Raw genomic sequence first — 21,118 nt, 5'->3', positions numbered from 1 at the left:
ATATATATATATATATATATGTATGTGTGTGTGTGTGTGTGTATATATGTCTTGACTCAATTCCATCTCTATTTTTAAAGCTGTTGTATGAAATATTAATCAAATATATCGTCACTTTTAAAAACGTTTCCCATTTCCCACGTTGCATCATTCGCAGTGTTTGCGCATGATGCGCGAGCTGTGCAAGCGGACACTTTTCCGGTGTCTTTAAACTTAAGAGCTAATTTATATATTTTTTAAATTGTGGATTTCAGCCTTCTAGAAAATGTGACACACACTCCTAATTGGTGACTCACTTGCTTAGCTGCTTGTCAAAATGTGATTTGCAGTAGTTGCTTTCACCTCCCGTGTGACTGACGTGTAAATTAAGCTCATGACGAACGCGTCATGGTGAAGGAGGGAAAATAACCCGCAGCCTGAGCTGCTCTGTAACGCAAACCGTCCTGCCAAAGTAAGAGGTTTGAGATGTCACCGGGGTCGACGCGTTATTAATTGGGTAACAACGGTTCAAACTTCCCAAAAAAATCAAAAGAATAGATTCAGATGGAGTGAAAGAAGCCCATTTATGTCCAGTCTAGGGGGTCGAAGAGGGTCATTGAGTATTTTCCGACCTTTGCGCCGTATGTGGGTTTGGTGAATGTTTGAGAAGGCGAAGATGAGCTCTCAGCGGACAGCTTTTATTATCAGCTTTTATCATTTGCTTCATATTCACTATTAACATACGAGCTGAGTCTCCTTTCTCTGTAAAACGGTGTCGTGCCCTTCTTGCACTTGTTGATTGCAACTAGTTCCGGTACAACCTTTCCAAAATGTTAATTGTTGCTTAAACTCTCTGGAGTGCAATGACTGCCTTGTAGTTATAACTTAATAACTGATTGCAGTAAACATACGACCATGTGTCTCCAAGCGGCAGTTCTTACGGATAACAAAAACAAAACCTTTTATTTTATTTTATATTTACCGCTAGAGCTACCGAGCCATGCAGAGGGTGTCGGATGTATGTGCACAAGCCTTGATGGTAGAGCCTCTTAAACATATGTACCACGCCAACATAATGGAGGTCAATGGGATTTCCATTTGTCCCAATCAAAGCATAAAAAAATCAACTGAACAAAAACCTCAAGAGGAGCTTCACATTCCCCGAAAAAATAATCTATGTGCTGGTGTTTCAAGTTTTCATAGAGTTCCAATACAAAATAAAAAATAGCAATGTCTTTGGAAAGTAAACAGTTATTTATTTGTGGTTTGGTTAATTGTTGAGTATAAAATATGAGAAAATCTATAAAAAAAAAAAAACTAAAGGTATGAAACGCATTTGCTAAATGAAGCCTGTGAGGTGTGGTTCAAAGCGCTGAAAGGCTGGTGAGTTGACCGTTGAGCTCATATTACCCCTTTACATAATGATAAGGGGCCGATAACAGCACAGAGTAGCGACTTATTACTCAAACCTGGAATACGGGTAGTGGCAGAAATATCCCAGCACAGATAACAAAGCCTGGACAAATACAAACCATCTACATGGCTTTCATTGAATTTTAATCTTCACTCAAATGAGTCATTTCTGCTGTTGCTGTTGGGTCTCGTTTTCGCCGCTCAGGTGAGCCGCCGCGCGCCATTAATCACCTGGGCCTGGCGTCGATGTGAGGCAGCCAGGCCGAAACAAGCCTGCTGGATTTACGGCGCGTTATTGCGTAACGCTCTCACATTGGACCGTTGTCGAGCCGATTGTCTCCTCACGAACAAATGTTGCTAATTGCCTTCCAGTGGAGCTGTAAAAGCCACAGCTTTTTGTGGCTTTTAAAAAAAGCTCATTGATTCCCTCTTCCCCGAACCAACGGAAGAGGAGTGGCGGGCGGGCCTTCTGGCTCTCGCCGCCGCGGCGCAGTGAAAGCTTTGGCGCAGCACGACAAGGCAGCTGTAGGGAGATGTATGGAGGGATGCTAGCAGGATTAGGGCCACTGAGATAACTGATTTCTGCTGATCGTTATGTAAGGCACATCTGTCCGCCGTCCCTCTCGGCTACGGCGGCACACGGCCCTCCCACGCTGCAGCGACAGGATGAGATGAGGCTCTCGAGGTCTGCGTCCAGAGAGGAGGAAGAGTGAGGGAGGAAATACACTCCTTCCTGGCTGCTTGTCACAAAAAAAGAAAAAGAAAAAACAGAGCAGATGAAAGGGGGGTGGCTGGGGAAATGGTGTTCATACAATGACAAAATAGCTGACCAGTAACTTGTTTTTACATTTGACATCTTTGGCTATAATCTGCAAGACAACGCAGTAAACTTCTTTCAATTTGCTGATTCGCTTGTAGTAATTGGTCAAACAAATCTGTGTCCAGGGCTCAATGCTACCTTTTAACAGCGATTGCTGTCGTCTTTTGGTTGCTGAAACTGAATATAGAGTTGCTGTTTTTAGTTCCCTTGTATTTAGACTAATTGAGATAAACGACAAAGCAAAGAAAAGATGCAAATACCTGCCAGGCTTATCGGAGGTATTTCTCCTGAATACAGATGACAAACATTTAATGACAAAAAGTAAACATCTAATGAAGATACTATGCGGTTATGTCAGCGTTGATATAATTCCTTGTAGTTTGTGTTTTATCTGCTCAACACAATCTGAATCTTAATCAGATAGCGTCTCTGGCTCAGTTGCTGACATCCAGAATAGTGGCAGTGCAGTTGCGGCCGTGCTCCCCACAGATCCCTCAGATGTGAACCCGGCGAGCCACCGGCTGCTCGTTCACCCGTTGCCTCCCTTCAAATGTAGTTTGTCTCGACCGCCGTGCCGATTCGCACCACGTATCCATTGGCCCCTGTCCACGTTGAAGCCTCGGATTGTGGTATCACCCAAGTGACACCGCCGGCAACAGCAACAACATTAGCCATCATCTCTACCCTCAGAGATGACCTCCAATCCGTCTTGCTCAGACAGCTGAAGAGGCTGGGAGAGCCAACACCACATAATGTGGCTTTAAATATATAATGTCCAGTAATAAAATATTATTTATTTATAAAGACATTTGTAATTTGGGGTGCAGTATTAGCTTTTCTATTCTTAATGATGAAAAGTAGTTGCCAGTAATGGCAACCAGAAGCAATAAATTGGTTGCTAATTTCTCAAAATGGTTGCCAATACCTGGCATCCGTCCGTCCGGTGTACGGAGAAATATTGTCTTCATAGTTGTCACTCAACAGAGCAATGTTTGCCCCGCCTCTCTACAAAGGCAGGCGTTACAGAACGCCGTCAACGGAGGAATTACTCGGCGTGCTCCAGGGAGCGACTGCTGGCCTCACATAGTTTGATGCCTCGACCCTACATTGACCTAAAGCATTTAGTCCCCGGGGAGGAGGTTTGTCGCCCGGCTCGGACGAGACCGAAGCTGCTCTTTGAGCAGCACTTTATGGCCACCGCGCAGCATTTCCCTGCTTCCTCTCCCTCAGACACGATATTAAGACGCTTATTTGAACAGCACTTTGCTCATATGGGTTTGGACGAAAGCCAGTGGAAGCTGTGATCATGGCAGCGGTAACACAGCTGTAAATTACCGCTGAAGTCCCGAACACATCCATCACACTAGGCCTCCTTTTTTAAAATTCAATTTTTAACCCAAATGTCACGGCGAAATGCTGAATCTCTTGCAAAATGGTGCACCGCACATCTGTCCAAGTTCCATGTCTGCTACTGCTGTATTCCTCTTGTATGCCATGGAGGAAGTTGGGGATTATTGTTTTCTCCTCTTTTGGTGAGGAGTTAATATAAATAAAGTTTCTGCTAAACAATTCTCCAGTAAAGCAGACTGGTGTAGGTGCGGTTTGGGCTCGTTGTTTGCGTTGATGGCGGTCAAGATAAATGCCGACTCGCTCGTTTTCCCTGGAGAATAAACACCCTGCGAGGGGGTGAGACTGTTCACACAACATGCAGGTCTTGATTGCCAGTATTTCTTTGGTGTCCGTGTCAAGCATTCAAGAATTAGGCACAGTTCGGAAGCCTGCAAGAAGGCAGAGCAGCAGCATCTGTCGTTGGCCTCCATCCAGTACGCTGGCCGCTATCTGGCCGCAGCAGAGCAGCGGGTAATGACTCCTGTCAGGGAGATGAGTCCGGTGGGCTCATATTCTTTGCCCGCTGTCAGTTGGAGTTCTTTCCCGTATACGTAGAGTACGTTTTGGAGAAGGATGCATCGCGCTGCTGTATAGCATTTGTTCTTCCTCTCTAAAACAGCAATAACTTACAACGCCAAAAGATGACCACTTGCCAGCAGAGCACTTTAGATGCGACGCTATGATTCATCCTAGTAGTTTACAGTCGGATCAACAGCTTGTTGGATCTGTGACTGGCGGAGGTGTTAGAGTTGGAGGAAACGGTGGCATAGTTACTCCTATTTTTAGGAAGCGAGGATTGTTAACTTGTAGCTTATGTTGTGTTGTTTCCTTGAGCAAGACACTTAACCCCTAATTGCTCCCCGTTGCGGTTTCTACGGTGTATAGAGCAAAAATGTGAGTTGCTTTGGATAAAAGCGTCAGCTAAATGAAATGTAATGTTTCTGTGCGACGAGCCAGGAAGTGCTTGAGGAGAGGAGGAAGCGGGGGAGGAGGAGCAGAAGGTGAGGTGGAATAGGAAACAGGTAGTTGTGTCTCCGGGGGGAGGGTGGTGGAGCCGCCTGTGATCTGACAAACCAGGAAGGGAAAGAGAAAAGAACAGTAGAAGCGTGCTCTTGTTGACTCTCATAAGGAGTGTGGGGGGTATATTGTGGTCCTGAACGGGCAGCTCTGTTATCAGACACACTGCTTTGCTGGTAATATCCGCTCTCCCGCTGTGCCAAAGGCAACCCAGAAGAATATGGGTTTATCTTCATTTATGTTTGCATGAAGGTGCAGTGTTGCGTGAAATTCTAGCAGCTACGACTTAAGTGTCACATTTTTTTTCTTCTTCTCCCTGTAGTCATCCCTCCTGCTTCCCACTGTATGCAAGTCCTCTTTAGTTGAGAAACCACTGTGTTTTCAGTGGAAGAATTCCCTCTTTGTGTTGATCTGTCTCCCTTTGGTAGATACTCACTTGATTTTATTGAGTATTAACATCCCATTTTCCCTCATCGTTTCCATTAGAGGAATGTCAAATCGGGATCTCTTCATGGAAAGTATGAGCAGGAGGAAGCAAGCGAATAACTATTTAAATGTCTGCGCGTATTGTTCTCAGTACATGTGAACCTTTTCTTTAAATTCTCGCCATCAAGCGTTAAAAGACCGGGGAGACATTCCCAAAGGCCATGCTTGCTCCAGCGTTTTTTTCTTCTTCCCGACATGTAGATAGAGCATGCAATGGAAATGGGATGTTATGAACTAGGCGCTACTCTCCTTCTACAGCCTAAAATCTAATTCAGCAGGAGTTGTGTGCAGATCCTGAGAGAGGATATTTATTTTGGCCATTTAAAAAAAAAGTCTCCTGAATAACAGCAAGCGACAGAGGTTCCAGAGGTCGGTGCAACCAGCAGGCGTTGACGTAAAGCTGATCGGCGAATGAGGAAAGACCTTTTGTGATTCTGTGACAAAAACACTTTGTGACTCAAACAAGAAGAACCTGATCCACACCTCAGGGTGCTTTACTCAAACCGAAAGGCTGAAGGAAAAGGAAATGCAATTGTAAACTAGAGAAAGAGGAAGAAAAGAAAATCCCCTGTATTACTCCGCAGAGCTCTTATTTTTCTCCTTCCTTTCACCAGCGACTTAAAGGTAATCATTCATGGATGACAGCAACATTACCTGGGCACTGTACCTTTTTATAAAAGAAGCAGCGTTCTGAACAACCTTCTGGCAGCAAGCTCGTATTTGCACATGATTTTCTGCCCGAGGTGGCATCGTGACCTTAGTACACTGGACCTGACTGCAACTAAAGCAAAGCCAAAGACTGTTCTGTTCTGTTCGTCCTTTTTGGCTGGACTACATTTAATAATAAAGATAGCAGAAAACACATTTTCTTTCAGCTTTAACGACTAGGCTTTCGTGCATCGGCCGTGCAGCTGATGATGGATAGCGATGGAATAAAAACAGACGTGGAGATGGAGCGGGCATTAAAGTTAAAGTGAACAAGATATTCTTTAGCTTGGAATCAAAGAAAGCGTGCCAAATGGAGGAAGCAACTTTCCCCACCGGTGCTGTAATACCGCGCAGCGGCCCACAACATCTGCCGAGAGCCTAAACCCAAAGCAGCCGGCAATCCCAACCTATCTGACTGAACAGCAAACGTAATCTGCTGTTGGGCAGATTAACAGAAGACCACAGCAGCATGGAAATGAGGTTAGGCACCCAGGGTTTCAGAGAGGCTCTTCATAATCTGCAAATCCCTCCATCGAGGTCACCAGGGGAGAGAAGTGATGAACCCACCCCACCACCCCATGTCCTAATTCAGGTGTTGTCTACATTTTAAGACAGAATGTGTTGTAACGACGTCATGTCCGAATTCAGAAGACTTAAATCAGTATACGCTCTGACGAATAAATGGCAGGAAAATGCTAAATATACGCTTTCCGGACGGCGATCAACTGCTTCCTGCTGTGATTTGATGGCTGTTTTTGGGGTTAAGGAGGGAGCAAGGTTTTTTTCAACTTTTCTCTCCAGTTCTCTACTTCCTCATTCTTGACGGAGCTATTTCTGTCACTTTTCATGTGAACAACAGGAAGTAACGTCTTACTGCACGTTACTGCACTGGGGGTTGGTCCGGAGTCACACACCGGTGTATTGTACGAGATGCTATGCTCATCAGACGCGTCACCAAAAGGAGCGGCCTGTAACTCAAATGAGAACAGCTTGTCCACCTTTTTTAAAGGTCGACCCGCCTTAAGCGAAGTTGTCGTTGACTTCGGGGCGAATCCGCTCCACTTTAATCAGTGGGTGGCGTGCGAGACACGGAAACCTGGCTCGAGTCTTGAAGAGTCGTGGCATTTATTTACAGACAAATAAAGTGTACAAACACACAGCTCCCAGCTTCGACTGCTTACTGCTAACTGCATACTCATCGACTCTCTCTCTCTCTCTCTCTCTCTCTCTCATACTAGCTCAGTAAGTTGCGCAAGACCTGTCAGACACCAATACATACAAACAGAGTCTTATTATAATCACCTCGTCATATTGTTGCTGATGCAAAACAAGCTGCAACAGAATGCTGATCCAGAACGTGTCGTAACCGTAAGCGCCAGTTTAGCCAGTTTGCAGAAAACCCAAACCAGTTTGAGCTTTTACACTGGTAGAAACTTGATCTTGGGCTGATGATCAGGGTTTTGTCTGAACGTGACGCTTCCTTTTTCTGAAAGACAGCTCCCGAAAATGTCGTCACTGCCGGTGCCTCCTCCAGGTAAATTGGGCAACTTGCGTGATTCCACATCTTGCGCAAACACGGCCGCACATTGGTCAACGGACACCATCGGCCTGCCTCTTTATTTTTTGTGGAATCCGTGTACGACCGACGTGTGGCCCCGTGTCGCCAGTTAAACAGACCACTAAAAAGGCTTCATTAAATTTAACGAGGCTTCACACCGCAAGGTGACAGGAGTTACATCCTCCCGGCTCTGCCCACATCGTTCTCCCGCCGCTTCCCTGCATCGGGGCGGAATATTTGTTCCACTAATATAACATTTCTTTTTAGTTTTTTTTTGCCGTGTAATTCATGAGACTTTTTCGGGGGGCCTGCCCAGTTAATGAGAGCGCGTTTTTTTTTACATTCTTTGTTCTGACCGATAGCCGACCCGTCGTTAACCGATCATTCACTTTCATTCTTTTAAATGCATCATTGACACCATTGGTCGGACAAAAGTTCTTATTGTTGATTAACGATTCAATCCAACGTGTAGTTATTAACATTCAACATTTATTACAAGATGTCATCATTTCTTCATGATGAATTTCCACTAAATCTGCTACTCCGCCCGCCGGGTTCTTCACTGAGCAACAAAACAAATGTGGAGACTGAAGTTTTAGTTGCAGCTCTGGTTGCCCCCTCACGGGCATTTTATAGCTTGTAATGAAATGGCTGCCTTGGGCATCTTCATTTCAAAACATCTGGTTATTGTTATTATTATCCAGGACTGCTCAGCGGTACGACTCTATGGATGGCAATATCTTGTCGGTCCGTCCGTCGCCTCGCTACTGACTGAAATGTCCCCACTGGAGGGACGGCTGTTTACACAATCATGTCCTCAGGATGAATTGTAATCCCTTGATTTTTAATCTGAGGCCACCGTGAGTCCATAGTGATTTATTACTTGCAGAACTAATGACGTTCTCATCAGCCATCTAGCTTGTGGTTTTGTGTGTTTAGTGCTAACCAACAACTGTCCCGGTGAACATGGTCAACATGATACCTGCTGAACATCCTAGCATTGTCATTAAGAGTATGTCAGCATGCTGCCATGTGGCTCAAAGCATCGCTGTGCCTAAATACAGCCTCATAGAGCGGTGAGCACGCCTGTATACTGTTTGGCCCAATCCCCCCCCCTCTCCTAAGGCCTCAAACCCTGAACCCTGGGACTCACTGATGTCACCTGCTAAGTGGTTGAGTGTGAGAGGCTGTGAGGGCTTGATATAGTGTAAACATATCATGTAACCATGATGCTGTCAAAAAAATGTTGTGTACAACTGTGGGTGTTTATTTGACACCTTTTACCCCCTGATTTAAACATCTTCCAGGCCCTTTCACGACATCAGAGGTCATTTCAAATCTATTTCCTTGTTTTTGTCAAACAGCTTCAGTAACAAAACTAAATGGATTGCAATAATTTCAGTGATCCTCGAACCTTTTTGTTCATCTCTTGTCAACAGGTCAATATTTCAATTTGTCCAATTCTATGGTCGTTTTTCAAATGCCTGCAAAATGAATGGAATTCCCACAAGCTTTATTGAAACGAATAAACTGAACTGGTCTTTCAGCTGGAGTGCATTCACAATTAGTGCAAGTTAAGTCTGGTGGCTGTCGAGGGAGGGGTGTGCTTTTACTCGTCTCACCCGACTTTTTATTACACACCAAGCGATGACGTCCCCATCTGCTCCTCAAGATTTTTCCGTCTCTTTTCAGACTCATCCTCTTTGACTGTGAATAACTTCCTTTAGGTTCAGTGCCCGCCCCCGTTCTGCTTCCACAAAACTAAACATGTGCACACATTAGCTGGAAAGTTTTCCCTCCTCTCTCCTTGTCTTGTTTTTCAAGGTCTCGTTGAGCGGCGAGAAAGGAAAAAAAGCCCCGGAGGAATATCATGGCGACGTGCACTGAAATTGTAATCTGGAGGAAATGGGGCGGCACAATCTCACCTCTTTTTTAGTATAAATTTGCACAGATGGACTCTTGCTGCTTGTCAGGTCCTTGTATGACACACTGAGGGCATCTGCCTGTGACGGAAAGAGGGGAAGGAGAAGGCTGGAGGAGGGGGGGTGAAGGAGAGAGGTGAGGGCAAGGCAGAGAGGAAAGGAAGAAGAAGAAGGGAGCGCGGAATACATTTTTATATTTGTCTCCATCTCTAAGCCAGCTAGGAGATGGAATATTAGGTCAATGCATTTCGCCCGTCACATTGTTCTCCCCGTCTGGTTTTACCTCGACAGTCGCAGGATATATGTAGAGTTGCATTAAAAAAACAAGCTTTGGTTCAAAGAGATCATAAAAATAGAACAGTTATGTTTCAGAGTGTGGATTTTAACTGAGGAAAAATATCTCATGGTTATCTGTCGTATGTGTGACATTTTACTGTGTGAACAGACCAACCACACCTTCACCTGACCTTTTACCCAAACTCATGCCATGGTCTGGATAAATACTCCATTCTGATTGGACGAGGAATATCTCCCGTTGTATGTCAGGGCTGTCCTATTTCTTGGAGTAGGGGAAATTTCCGTTGCACGATTGTGAAACGCAGTCACCGGGACATCACTCATTGATGGGTGGACTACAGATTTTAAACCTCGAGCAAATCTTGGCTGTGGGCCATCTGGTTTCTGTTTCTTCAACCAGAAGTGACAAGAGAGGGCAGAGCTAAGTATAAACCCAATGCTGAACAAGACATATTTAGGCGACCAAAAGGGTTACAATTTACTTTCATGAACTGAAAACACACAGATTGTGTAAATAGTTAAAAGTGCTAAGACAAAAAGTGGTGGTAGCGACATGTCAATCACCTTCTAGCCCCCGCCCTAAAGCATCCCCTGCTTTATGGTCTGTTTGACTCTAAATGACCATCATTTACTAAATGAACATCATGCTGTATTGAAGAAGACTTGAAACTAGAGATTGAGACATAAACTCATGTTTCAAGTAGAATCATTTTCTCATAGACTTCTATACAACCAGAAGAGCAGAGGTGTCAAAAGTATTCACATTCATTACTCAAGTAGAAGTATAGATACTAGGGTTTAAAATTACTTCTGTAAAAGTTGAAGTATCAACTCAAGCTTTTTACTTAAGTAAAAGTGTAAAAGTACTGGTTTAAAAACTATTTAAAAGTATAAAAGTAAAAGTAATGTAAGGGGAATGTTTTTTTTCCATTAAGGACAAACTCTTAAGCCGCGTCTCAGGGGCCTATAGTGCACTACCCCACCTCCCCAAAACAATCATTTTTATAAAGGCCATAATGACTGTAATGTTTTAAAATGTTATGTTGAAAAATGTGGGATGCACTAGTCTACCCGTTTCAGCTGCACACGTGCCCATTTAAAATGATCACATTTTATTACAATGCAAATACATTAAAGTACCATATGTGTACTTAGCATTAACATGCGTTTCATGGAGCGAGCATGATAACAAGTTGCCTATAAGTATTGTAATAGTGCAAAATAGGCCGACACAAACACTTAAAGCTGTGGTTCTCAAACTTTTTCTGTAAATAACATAATTGTGTGACTCATCTGTGCTTTTATAAATAACAGAATAAAGAAAATTGCAATCACTTTCAAGTAAATCAGATTGCCCCATCAGACAATGTATTGTGTAAGTTCTATCTGTGCAAAAAATAACTCATATTTAGTTACTACTAAATAGCTCATTGTGGAAAACAATAAGCTTTTAATTTGTTTTGCCAAACAAAACTGAATGAGTGCAGGTATGTGCGCCATCAGGTTGTATCAGTATTAGTGGCTGCAGTGACCTGCTTTCCTCGACACACATGTTATAAACGGGGTTGTAGACATGATAAGGCCTCTCTCAATTCATGCTCAATATTGAGCTTAGACCTGTTTTTTTCTTTTGAGAAACGCAACAGCAGGAAAAGACGAGCTCACGGAGCTCACGGCGTCGCGTCAAATCGCGCATGCGCAAGTGTAACCTGTTAACGGAGTACCGTAACCATTTACCCGAAAGTACAGTCATTTGTCCATGTATTTATTAATGACTTAGTTGTATATCCGTGTACTTTATACTTTTGTAATATGTGAAGCCAGCAGCTCATTGTTGGTAGAAGACATGAGCACTTTGGCTCGTTTCACCTGGAGCAGGAGAGCTGCTCCGGGTTCAGAGAGCTGCTCCGGTGCGAGGAGAACTCCGCTGCTCCTCACATGAGAGCTGCTGTTGCATCTTCACCCTGGGAGCGTTTAAAACTCAGACATAGCGGTCTACTTTTCACGCGACATATTTTTCGCAGCGCTCTGTCCGCTGGTGTATGTGCTCAGCGCTCACCTGTGTGCGCGCGCACGTATCTGTGGGCAACGGGGCGGAGAGGTTTTTTGTGTGTGTGTTTTTGAACGATGACAAGCCGGAATGAAAACAAACCAAAATGAAATAGTAACAAGGCTATTTTTAAAATGTAGGGAGTAGAAAGTACAGATATTTGCGTGAAAATAGTATCGATACCCAAAATGTCTACTTATGTAAAGTAATGAAGTATTTGTACTTCGTTACTTGACACCTCTGCAGAAGAGTCACCCCACATGGACATTAGAGAGAATGCAGCTTTAAGACACTTTTCAGAATGTGGAGGTTGCTGCAAGATTCTTAATACAAATTAACAATCTTGTGGTTTTTATTTATTTCTTTGGAAAGTGACAGTGCTATAAGTGGGATAATGCCCTTGCCCGAGGTGTCCATAATCAGAAATTAATGCTCTCCCTTATTGTCCATTAAATCCTGATAATGGACACCTACTTGGGCACAAACTCAAAACCTCAACCTTAAATCCTCAACCACCACAGTGTTCACTGTCAGGGTCTAAAACTCCAACGCCATCACAAACCTACCAAGAGTCCTCAAACCGAATGTGTGTGTATATACAGTTTGTTAATCAGTGTCACATTCCTCTCAGCCAGCCGTCTGATTAATAATTCACAATATCTCATGCAGTCAGTGGTGCCAGTTGTATTTAAGTGTTTCACTAATTGCCTCCTCCCCATCAAGCTAATTATTTCTCCATTGTGCTGTGATCCTGTAATTCATGATGCCGAGTCACTGAAAGTCACTCGCTGTGTAGAATGGCTGAGTGGGAGAAGAATGGAGCCTCCGCCTCTTGTATACGCCGAAGCCGCAGCGCAGACGGTGCTTCGTGCGCGCTTGTGTACACAAGGCCTCCCGTGCGTCACGGCATTGATATTCTCCTCACAGGATCGTCGGCCATGAAATGGGAGAGCACGCTTAATGTGGATAAACTCTCGGGCTCTCACCATCCAACGGTGTTGTGCTGACGCTCGGGAGAAATCTCTCTGCTGACGCGGATGCTGAGGAGAGTAGCAGAGAAGAGGACTTGTTGCGTGTTCTTAAAGGTGCACAGTGGTGGCTTTGCAAACTGACTGAGCAAGTATTTGAGACGGCCAAGCCGTCACAGCTGCCGGCTGGTGAGAAAGTCTAACGCACATCTGGTCCTTGAGATCCAGCTGCAAAACAGTGTTGCATTCAGAAGCTAGTTTCTAATATCCCGCAAGTCATTGACTCCGGTGAATCTGCAGTTTCTACTGGATTTCCAGATTCAGATTTCTGAGGTTTAGTATTTAATCATTTCCAAAAATATTATTTTTGAAATCTTTGTCGTTGGAAAAATAGATGTTTTTAGATTTTGTTATATTCTACGGAATGAACTTGAAAGCTTGAAAGCATCGATAGTAAATCACAATCTCCAGTCAATCACATTTTATCAGTTAATAATTGTTCTATTGTGTCCTTTCATGTTATGCATTTACAGACACATTAATGAGTTTTGAGATACGACCAGAGTTATATTTTTCTTTTTCTTATTTTGTCACAGTACATGCTATGTTTATTGTTTTGATTAGATTTTTCTCATGAAACGGCTCCTTTTTCCCGTGGTAGACTTCCCCGTCTCAGATGCCTGAGGGTCTGCATAAAGCACCAGCAACGGAGCCCTTTTCTAAATGCAAAAGCTTTGTTATTACGTTACATTTCATTTAGCTGACAACCTATATCCAAAGCGACTTACAATAACACCGCCGGCACAGCTACGGGAGCAATTTGGGGTTAACATCTTGCTTAAGGACAAATCGACATGATCGAACCGCCTATCCTCTGATTGAAGGACGACTCTGCTCGCCACTGACCCACAGTCGCCTCATGATGATGATCTGCCTTAGGAATGATGCAATGATTATCTTAGACTATGTGATAAGACGGCACCTTTCAAGTACCCTAAAATCAAGATTTTACGATTTCTAAATTTAGAAATATTCCCAAAACCCCTTCACGAGTGATCTCACTGTAAAACAGGGTCCTTTCAGCAGCAGCAGCAGCAGCAGCAGCAGCAACAAACCTGTGGTGTGGCCCTTTTAAACGTGCGTGTATGTTTTCCCACAGGGGGTGAACCGGTTGGGGAAGGATGCTCAGCTGGGGCACGACGGCGTGCAGAGGAAAGACTGGCACGACTATGAGGCAATCAAACGAGACTCCTCCAGATCCGGTAGGTCCAAACCTCCTCGTAGCCCCACCTCCCACCTTATCTGTAGTATTCTGTCACACATGAAGGAGAACTGCATGACACATTCATCATGTACACACAAGCTTTACAGTTATGCAAAAGACCCGGTAAACCTGAAGACGCATTTGTTATTGCTGTTCTCTTCTCAGGAGTCTTATTGCTCTCCAGCTCTGCAGCGGCGGTGTAAATCTCTGCTCCAAGTGCGTTTCCACCGTCATAAATGCAGTTTATATCTGCTACAATCACCGGCAACTCAGTTTGATTTTTTTCCGTTCCGGGGAAATCAGCCTCTAAAGAAACAGTGTAAATGAGCGTAAATGTGTTCATCCCTGAAATGAGCCCTCAAAGGCTAAAAGGTTGTGTTCACCGCCTGTGAATGATGATCAACGTTTTTGGGGTTCTCTGGGTATCCAGCGCAGACCCCTGATTCTCCTTTTTTTAAATAAATTAAACAAGATGAAACTGTACAGATATATTCAGCAATTAGAGTTGATTTTCATTTCATTTTGTTTCATGATTTATACAGACAGCGTTGTAAACAAATCTGGTTCATAGTATCACATTTTTAACTGCAGCTTTAACCCACAACTTGTTCTTTGCCCAACGTTTCTTGTTTTTTTTGTGGAGAAGGTACACTGAGGTTTCGTTCGTCTCCTCATGAATCTGTGACGTGAACTCTGGTCATGTTTTTAATTCAGGGAATGGCGAACAGGGGAAAGCGTTCCCGCTGACAGACGCTGACCGGGTGGACCAGGCCTATCGGGAGAATGGCTTCAACATTTACGTCAGCGACCGGATCTCCCTCAACCGCTCCGTGCCCGACATCCGCCATCCAAAGTGAGTCCTGTGTGTGTGTGTGTGTGCGTGTGCGTGTGCGTGTGTGTGTGTGTGTGTGTGTGTGTGCGCGTGTGTGTGTTTAGGGAGGGAGCCTTTGGAGAGAGAGAGGGACAGATAAGAGGTGGAGGTCTGGTCAGTTTTAACTTCAGGGATTAAAGAACGGACCTTTGAACACTTCATGTGTTGACAATGTTTGAAATTGGACCAAACAGGTTTGAACATCACTGCACTTCTTCTGGGTTCCTGCAAGTGCACGAGTCTTTAGAGTCATAGGTGCACTCACACATTGGAGCGTAACTATGACACCTCTGGCCTGCTTGTTAAGGTGAAGGCAAACGCTTATTTTCCACTTTCATTATTGCTTTTTGGAGAGATCTTGACTCACTGGTGTATTTTAGTTGAGAGTATAACACAAATGCTCGCCTATTTCATTTGAAAATGACGTAGAATAAAAAAAATAAAAAAAATAAATTGAAGGTTTCATCTCACTGCGACAGCATTTACTGCTTCATAGGATTTACCGATGCACTTAATAAGGTGTGAAATGCAGAGTAGTAAAATAAATCCTCAGTGAATCGTCTACCGAGTGGGCCGAAAGCAAAGTGAAACGCTCTCTCCTCGCCCTGAGACGGTCCTGAATTGTTCCAGGGTACTTCCTTGGTCGGAACAGGAGTTTGACTAATCAACCAGAGTCGTCCCTGTAAACCCCGCCCTGAAATGTACTGTACTTTAGGGATGTACCACCCCCTGACGAGGACATTTTTTGGTTGGTAAAATATCCCCAGAACTAAATTTCGACCCGGGTCCCTGAGGTCGAAACGCAAGGAGTTCCTCAAAAGGTTTCTTGTCTCTGGGGAAAGTTCCGGCAACGAGGCTCGAGAATGATCTCCTTCAGTGCAGTTCCAGCTGAACCATGATGGCGATTCTCATCTCATGTCAATCGGCCACATCATTTTTATGGACTGTGCAATGGTGAACATTCACACACACAAAAAGCACTTCCTTTTTAGAATTTCCAGCAAAGTGGCCAGTATCCTCAGGCAAAACTGGCGTTCTCCCACAAAGAAATAAATCTTCTGCGTTTGTACGAGCAGTTTCATCTGAATAGGGGGCAGGAACGGGGGCCGGGACAGACTGCAGGTTTTCATTCCAGCGGGTTATTTCACAGATTGGCACTCCATCAACCTGAGAGAGAGGGGAGAGGAAGAAAAAAAAATGAATCACCTGGTGCAGCCTTTGGTTGGATTGAAAACCTGCAGACTCCCAGCACTTTGTGACAGATGGTTGTTGTGGCCCAAAAAATAAGCTTGTCTATTGGACAAGAGGGCAGCCTGATTGCAGGGCCGGCTTGGGAAATCAGTTTTTTTCTTCTTCCAGGAGACAGGAAGTCAAGTAGCAGAAACAATTTAGAGTTTTCTGATGATTTGAACTTTGAGAGAGAAATGTGGGCGCCACTATATGCACGTATTTTGTTATGTTATGGTTTAACCAGGACGTCTTCTGTGAAGTGCAAAGGGCCTTTTTTAGAATTGTCTTTAAAGCTGTAAACGTGAACATTAAATGGACCTGACTGCTGTTTCAAATGTTCCAGAACAATAAGAGAGTGAAGAGGGCGGCCGTTTTCATGGACGTGGAGCAGGTCGCCCACTAATCGGAGGAGCGGGAGTGTTTACATTACATCTTGGTGGGCAGGTTGGCACCTTGCATGGCAGACTCCGCCATCAGTGTACCGTGTGAATGTGAGTGGGTGAATGTTGACGTCCAGGGCAAAGCACTTTGAGGCGCTGAATAAATACAGCACATGTATTGAACCCACTTTCCAAGCCAAAAAAAAATGCATACAAAGCTTTGAAAGCAAATGGCCAGTGTTTTTGACACCTAAAAAGACAGCTATGCCTTCATATGACTTCCCTGCAGGCATCAAAAGCACCAAATAATTGGCGATTTAAGGAATTAAACAGGTAGCCACCGACACTAACCCCCCCCCTACTTACAGCATTGTTTACAACTTTTAATTTTTTCACGCTGGATCGGTCCCAACTCATTACAACGAGCGCTGTTTGGAACAATGGTTCCAATTAACAACCTGCCTGGTCTATTCACAGGAGACGAGTCGCTCTCCTCGCCGACGGGAGCTGGTCGCCCTATGCGACACCCGTGTACTTTTTAAACCGTGTTCTGGACAGCAATTATCAGTGTCTTGACGTCCCATGACCCCCCCTCCCCCTCTGTGTGCACCAGGGTGTGAAGAACTGATAGACGTGCTTGTGTGTGTGTTGCACCGGAGCCGAGGAAGATGTTTTCAAGCAGTTGTCGCCATGTTCATTGTACTCCGTCATTGCAAAGCGCCGATTATTAATTTTGTACTTTCCGTGGGTAGAGATGGACATTTAGAGGGAAGGTGAGGAGGTCACCAAAGACATCAGGGAGTCCTCTTCTGGTTTGAGCACCTAACCAGTCTTTGTTGATGATGTCACACTCTGACCATTTAAGTGTTGTTCCTCCAGAAGGTGAGCCCTCATGATTTTAGGGATCTGACGACGTCGTTACTAACGGGTTCAAATTTGTCTTGCACTTCAGACTCCGCTCTCCAGTTTCCATTCAATTTAAGTTGAAGCTTAGACTAGTGTTGCTATGTGCTGTGTTACTTGAGACGCTGTTGGATACGATGAGCCATACAGACCTGTGGCTGCAGTACAGACTGCTGCCGGTTTCTTCCAGCTCTCCTCTGACTCATTAAAGAACAAAACACTGAGCGTGAACACACTCAGCAACACTATAAATATCGTCCGCTAAGCAGATTCGGACCTCGCTGAACCCCATTCGTCACAGATCCGCCTCCAGCGTTCTCCGGCTACATTTCTCTTGACCTCCCCCTCTTACTTTCATGTAGAAAGACATTTAAAAAATGAGAAAAATATGTATTTTTTTCACTCCTAAGGTCTCCCCGGGACAACACTTCTCAACATGTTCTCTGGCATTTTTTTTCCCTTCCATATTTATAAATCTCCCACTTCCCCGTGACCTGACGAGACGTCTGCCATCAAACATTTTTTTTTCAGCATGCAGTTGTTCCAGCAACCCTCGGACAACACGTGCTGCAGCACGTTCTTCATACAGATTTCATACATGACAACACGACGACAAACAATTAGCTGTAGCTGATACTTTTGTGAGCTCCGAGGTGGAGCCGACGAACGATTAAAATTAGACTTTCTTCTTCTCGTTATCTCTTCCGAGATTCGGAGGGTGAGCGAGCGTTATTGGTGCGTTCATCGCCCAGAAGAGCACGGACAAGAGAAATGTGGAAACAGCTTATCTTCCAGATTGAGCTACTGTACGTTGAACTTGGCAAAGAAATTTGGATTGATATGTATGCTGTTTGTGGTCAGCGTTGACGAAGCGTTTGAATTGTGCTGAAAGTGAAACACAATTGAACATTACGAAATACTGTAAAATAAGGAAACCTAGACACAAACTTCAGCTGCCTTTGCCTCAATTATTCAATCATGCGGTGGTGAAAGTCTGACCTGACTGTTGTGTCCAACACTGAAAATCCTCTCTGCTGGACCGAAGAAATCACTCATCAGGGCCGCTCAGGACCTCCGAGGTCCTCCAGCTTCACCCAGGACAGCCAGCCAGCCAGCTAGCTAGCTAGCTATAGGTGGTGCACTGGATGGAGGGGGAGGGGGGGGGGAGCAGCAGGTGTGTCTGTTTGATCGGTCAAAGTGACAGCAGAGTGACGGGTGTCTGACAACCGGGTGTCACACCAGTCGTCAGTGGGCTCAGACCTCCCAGCGGCATCCATCCATTCATCCATTTCTCTCACTCTCAATCACTGACTGAATGACGGGGCGGAGAAACGGACAGAGAGACACAAAGAGACGGAGGGAGAGACGGAGAGTTTCAGGCAGCCAGACAGGCCTGAGAGACTCTGAGACAATTAATGTCTCTACAAATTCCTCCTCGACTTCTCAGAGAGAGAAAGAGGCCGGCCAGCAGGTGCTTTGCTTCATTACATCTTATTAAAAGAGCAACACATTGTTCGGGGTTTGGCTGGTTGAGAGCACCGCGGTGCACCGGCGGAAAGGAAGAGCAGCGTCCCTGCTTCCAGAAGATTCCCTTAAATTCCCACAATTAGCATTTAGAAAACATAATTAAAAAAAAACGCATAAAAATACTATATGGGTGTTTGATGACCAACAGTTAAAGTAAATGCTGCGGTTTAAAGCAAAGAGTATCGTTAAGGGATTGAGTCAAACACGCATCAATATGCATATAAATTAGGGCTGGTCGCTATGGCCAAAAATTCACATCACGGCATTTTGTACGATTCTGGCGGTATCACGGTATTCGGTTTCCAAAAGGCAGTAGTCTAGATAGCGGCAGAGCAAAATGTCACGAGGAGAGAAGATCCACAACCTGGAAATGGACATTCAAGGGGAAACAAACATGATGTAAACACCTGCTGGCATGTTAACACGCTGACCGTGAGCATGCTGACGTGCACATACTCACATACTTATTGGGCTTTGTTAGCATCAGTACAGCTGAGGCACATCCTGGCATGCTGTATGACATAAACTTGACATTATGATCTGTTGCTGATTAATGTATTATGTAGGAGAGTGTGAAAGTGTACCAAACTGCATAAGAACAAATCCAATAGTAGGGCTGGCCAATATATCTATATCATCTGCATCACAGTAAAGTGATGTCATTTTCTGAACTCAACCAGACTGTTTTCGCTTTTCATTTACTTTTTTTTCCCGGCATTTACGATATTTAGATTTCCTCAATAATAACTGCTATGTGTGTGTGTGTGTGTGTGTGTGTGTGTGTGTGTGTGTGTGTGTGTGTGTGTGTGTGTATGTGTAGCTGCAAGCTGAAGCAGTACGGAGAGAAGCTGCCCAACACCAGCGTCATCATCCCGTTCCACAACGAGGGCTGGTCATCGCTGCTGAGGACCGTTCACAGCGTGCTCAACCGCTCGCCCCCACAGCTCATCGCTGAGATCATCCTGGTGGACGACTTCAGCGACAAAGGTACAGAGGACACATCTGACGCACACACGCACATGCGCACACGCACATCCACACAGATACACAAGCTCTGCTGCTGTCAGTACGGGCTTGCTAGAGACTTTTAAGTGGACTGTGGTATTTTCTTCCTCTGTCTCCTTCCTTCTTTCGTGCCTATGCACGCGCACGCACACACACACACACACACACAAACTACTGAGTCATTTGTTTGCAAGTGTCGATGGTGACTGTTGTACAAATAATGAGCTGTTCAGAAGCGAAAAGCATTAGCCAGCTTCTGCAGAGACCCAGATGGGATCACAAGATGTGCTTGCTTTTGTACATCATAAGCAGACAGAGGAGGGAAAAGGCACACACACACAGTTGTAAGCCAGTGTTGCAGGAATGCACCTAATCGGCCCAGTCGGTTATTTAATTACAACACCAGAGAGCTCTGTGTGTGTGTGTGTGTGTGTGTGTGTGTGTGTGTGTGCGTGTGCGTGTGCGTGTGCGAGCGTGCGGAACTTGCAGGTGGTTTGAAACGGGTCTGAATAACTACGAGACACGACTTCCTCGTAGAGTTTACCGAGTCTCACACACTATGATGCTGTTTAACTGTAGATTAGTTTTCAATGCGACGCCCTCACAGGCTACACGGATGTTCGTGTTTGGAGCTAAAGACCGCGGAGACCTCTGAACACATGGTGGTGGTGGGCATGATGATGATGATGATGATGATGAGGAGGGCGTCGGGTGACCCCGGCCAGCAATAGCGAGGTCAGCGAGAGAATAATCCACTCTCCGGTGCGGATTGGCGCTCTCACACAGGCGGTTTAATCAGTCCATTAATGCACAGCTTTGAACCCTTGCATGATAAATCAGGGGGGACAAGTGCAATATTATCGCCGGCGTCTGAGCGGAGGATATTCATTCATTCATTAAGCGTGGTTCATATAGCCACTGTGGGATGCATAATTTCCTGCTCACTTCTCCATCTCCATAGATATTAAATATTCCACTAAAGATATATGAAGAGAGACGGCGAGAGAGGGACATTTGTTTTATATGGGACATTCAGAGATGAAATTCTGGAGTATTTCATGTCTCAAAAGGGTCTTATCATATCCTCAAATGTGACACAGTAGCGTTTGAGAATAACACAAAAGCAACTGTGATGCACAGGATCATTGAGTTTCTGTAATCCCGACGAGGTCACTCCGTTATGGTCGTCTGATGAGTTCTACGACGTGTGTGTTTTTTTTTTTTTTTTTTTAGCATTCTGGTGTCATTTGCATCATGCGATGGTGCCGTTCAGGTGGCCTTTACGAGTTCCTTCCCTGATTTGTTGCGCCCCATGTCACATAACTCTGAAC

General features: G+C 44.7%; 1 protein-coding gene across 1 annotated transcript in view; it reads left to right on the top strand.

The window, feature by feature from the left end:
* The window catches only part of galnt10 (UDP-N-acetyl-alpha-D-galactosamine:polypeptide N-acetylgalactosaminyltransferase 10 (GalNAc-T10)), a gene marked incomplete at both ends in the record, with an annotated part of 70,813 nt that overhangs the window by 8,699 nt on the left and 40,996 nt on the right, over positions 1-21,118 (top strand). The window contains 3 exons of the mRNA XM_079214007.1: positions 13,767-13,869; positions 14,586-14,724; positions 19,603-19,769. Coding sequence (XP_079070133.1) covers positions 13,767-13,869; positions 14,586-14,724; positions 19,603-19,769 — 409 coding nt within the window. The remainder of the gene's footprint in view (positions 1-13,766; positions 13,870-14,585; positions 14,725-19,602; positions 19,770-21,118) is intronic.

This window comes from Taurulus bubalis (assembly GCF_910589615.1).
Source record: "Taurulus bubalis genome assembly, chromosome: 2".
NCBI lineage: Eukaryota > Metazoa > Chordata > Actinopteri > Perciformes > Cottidae > Taurulus > Taurulus bubalis.
The sequence above is the reverse complement of the archived record's forward strand: the minus strand, read 5'-3'. Positions and strand labels throughout refer to the sequence as shown.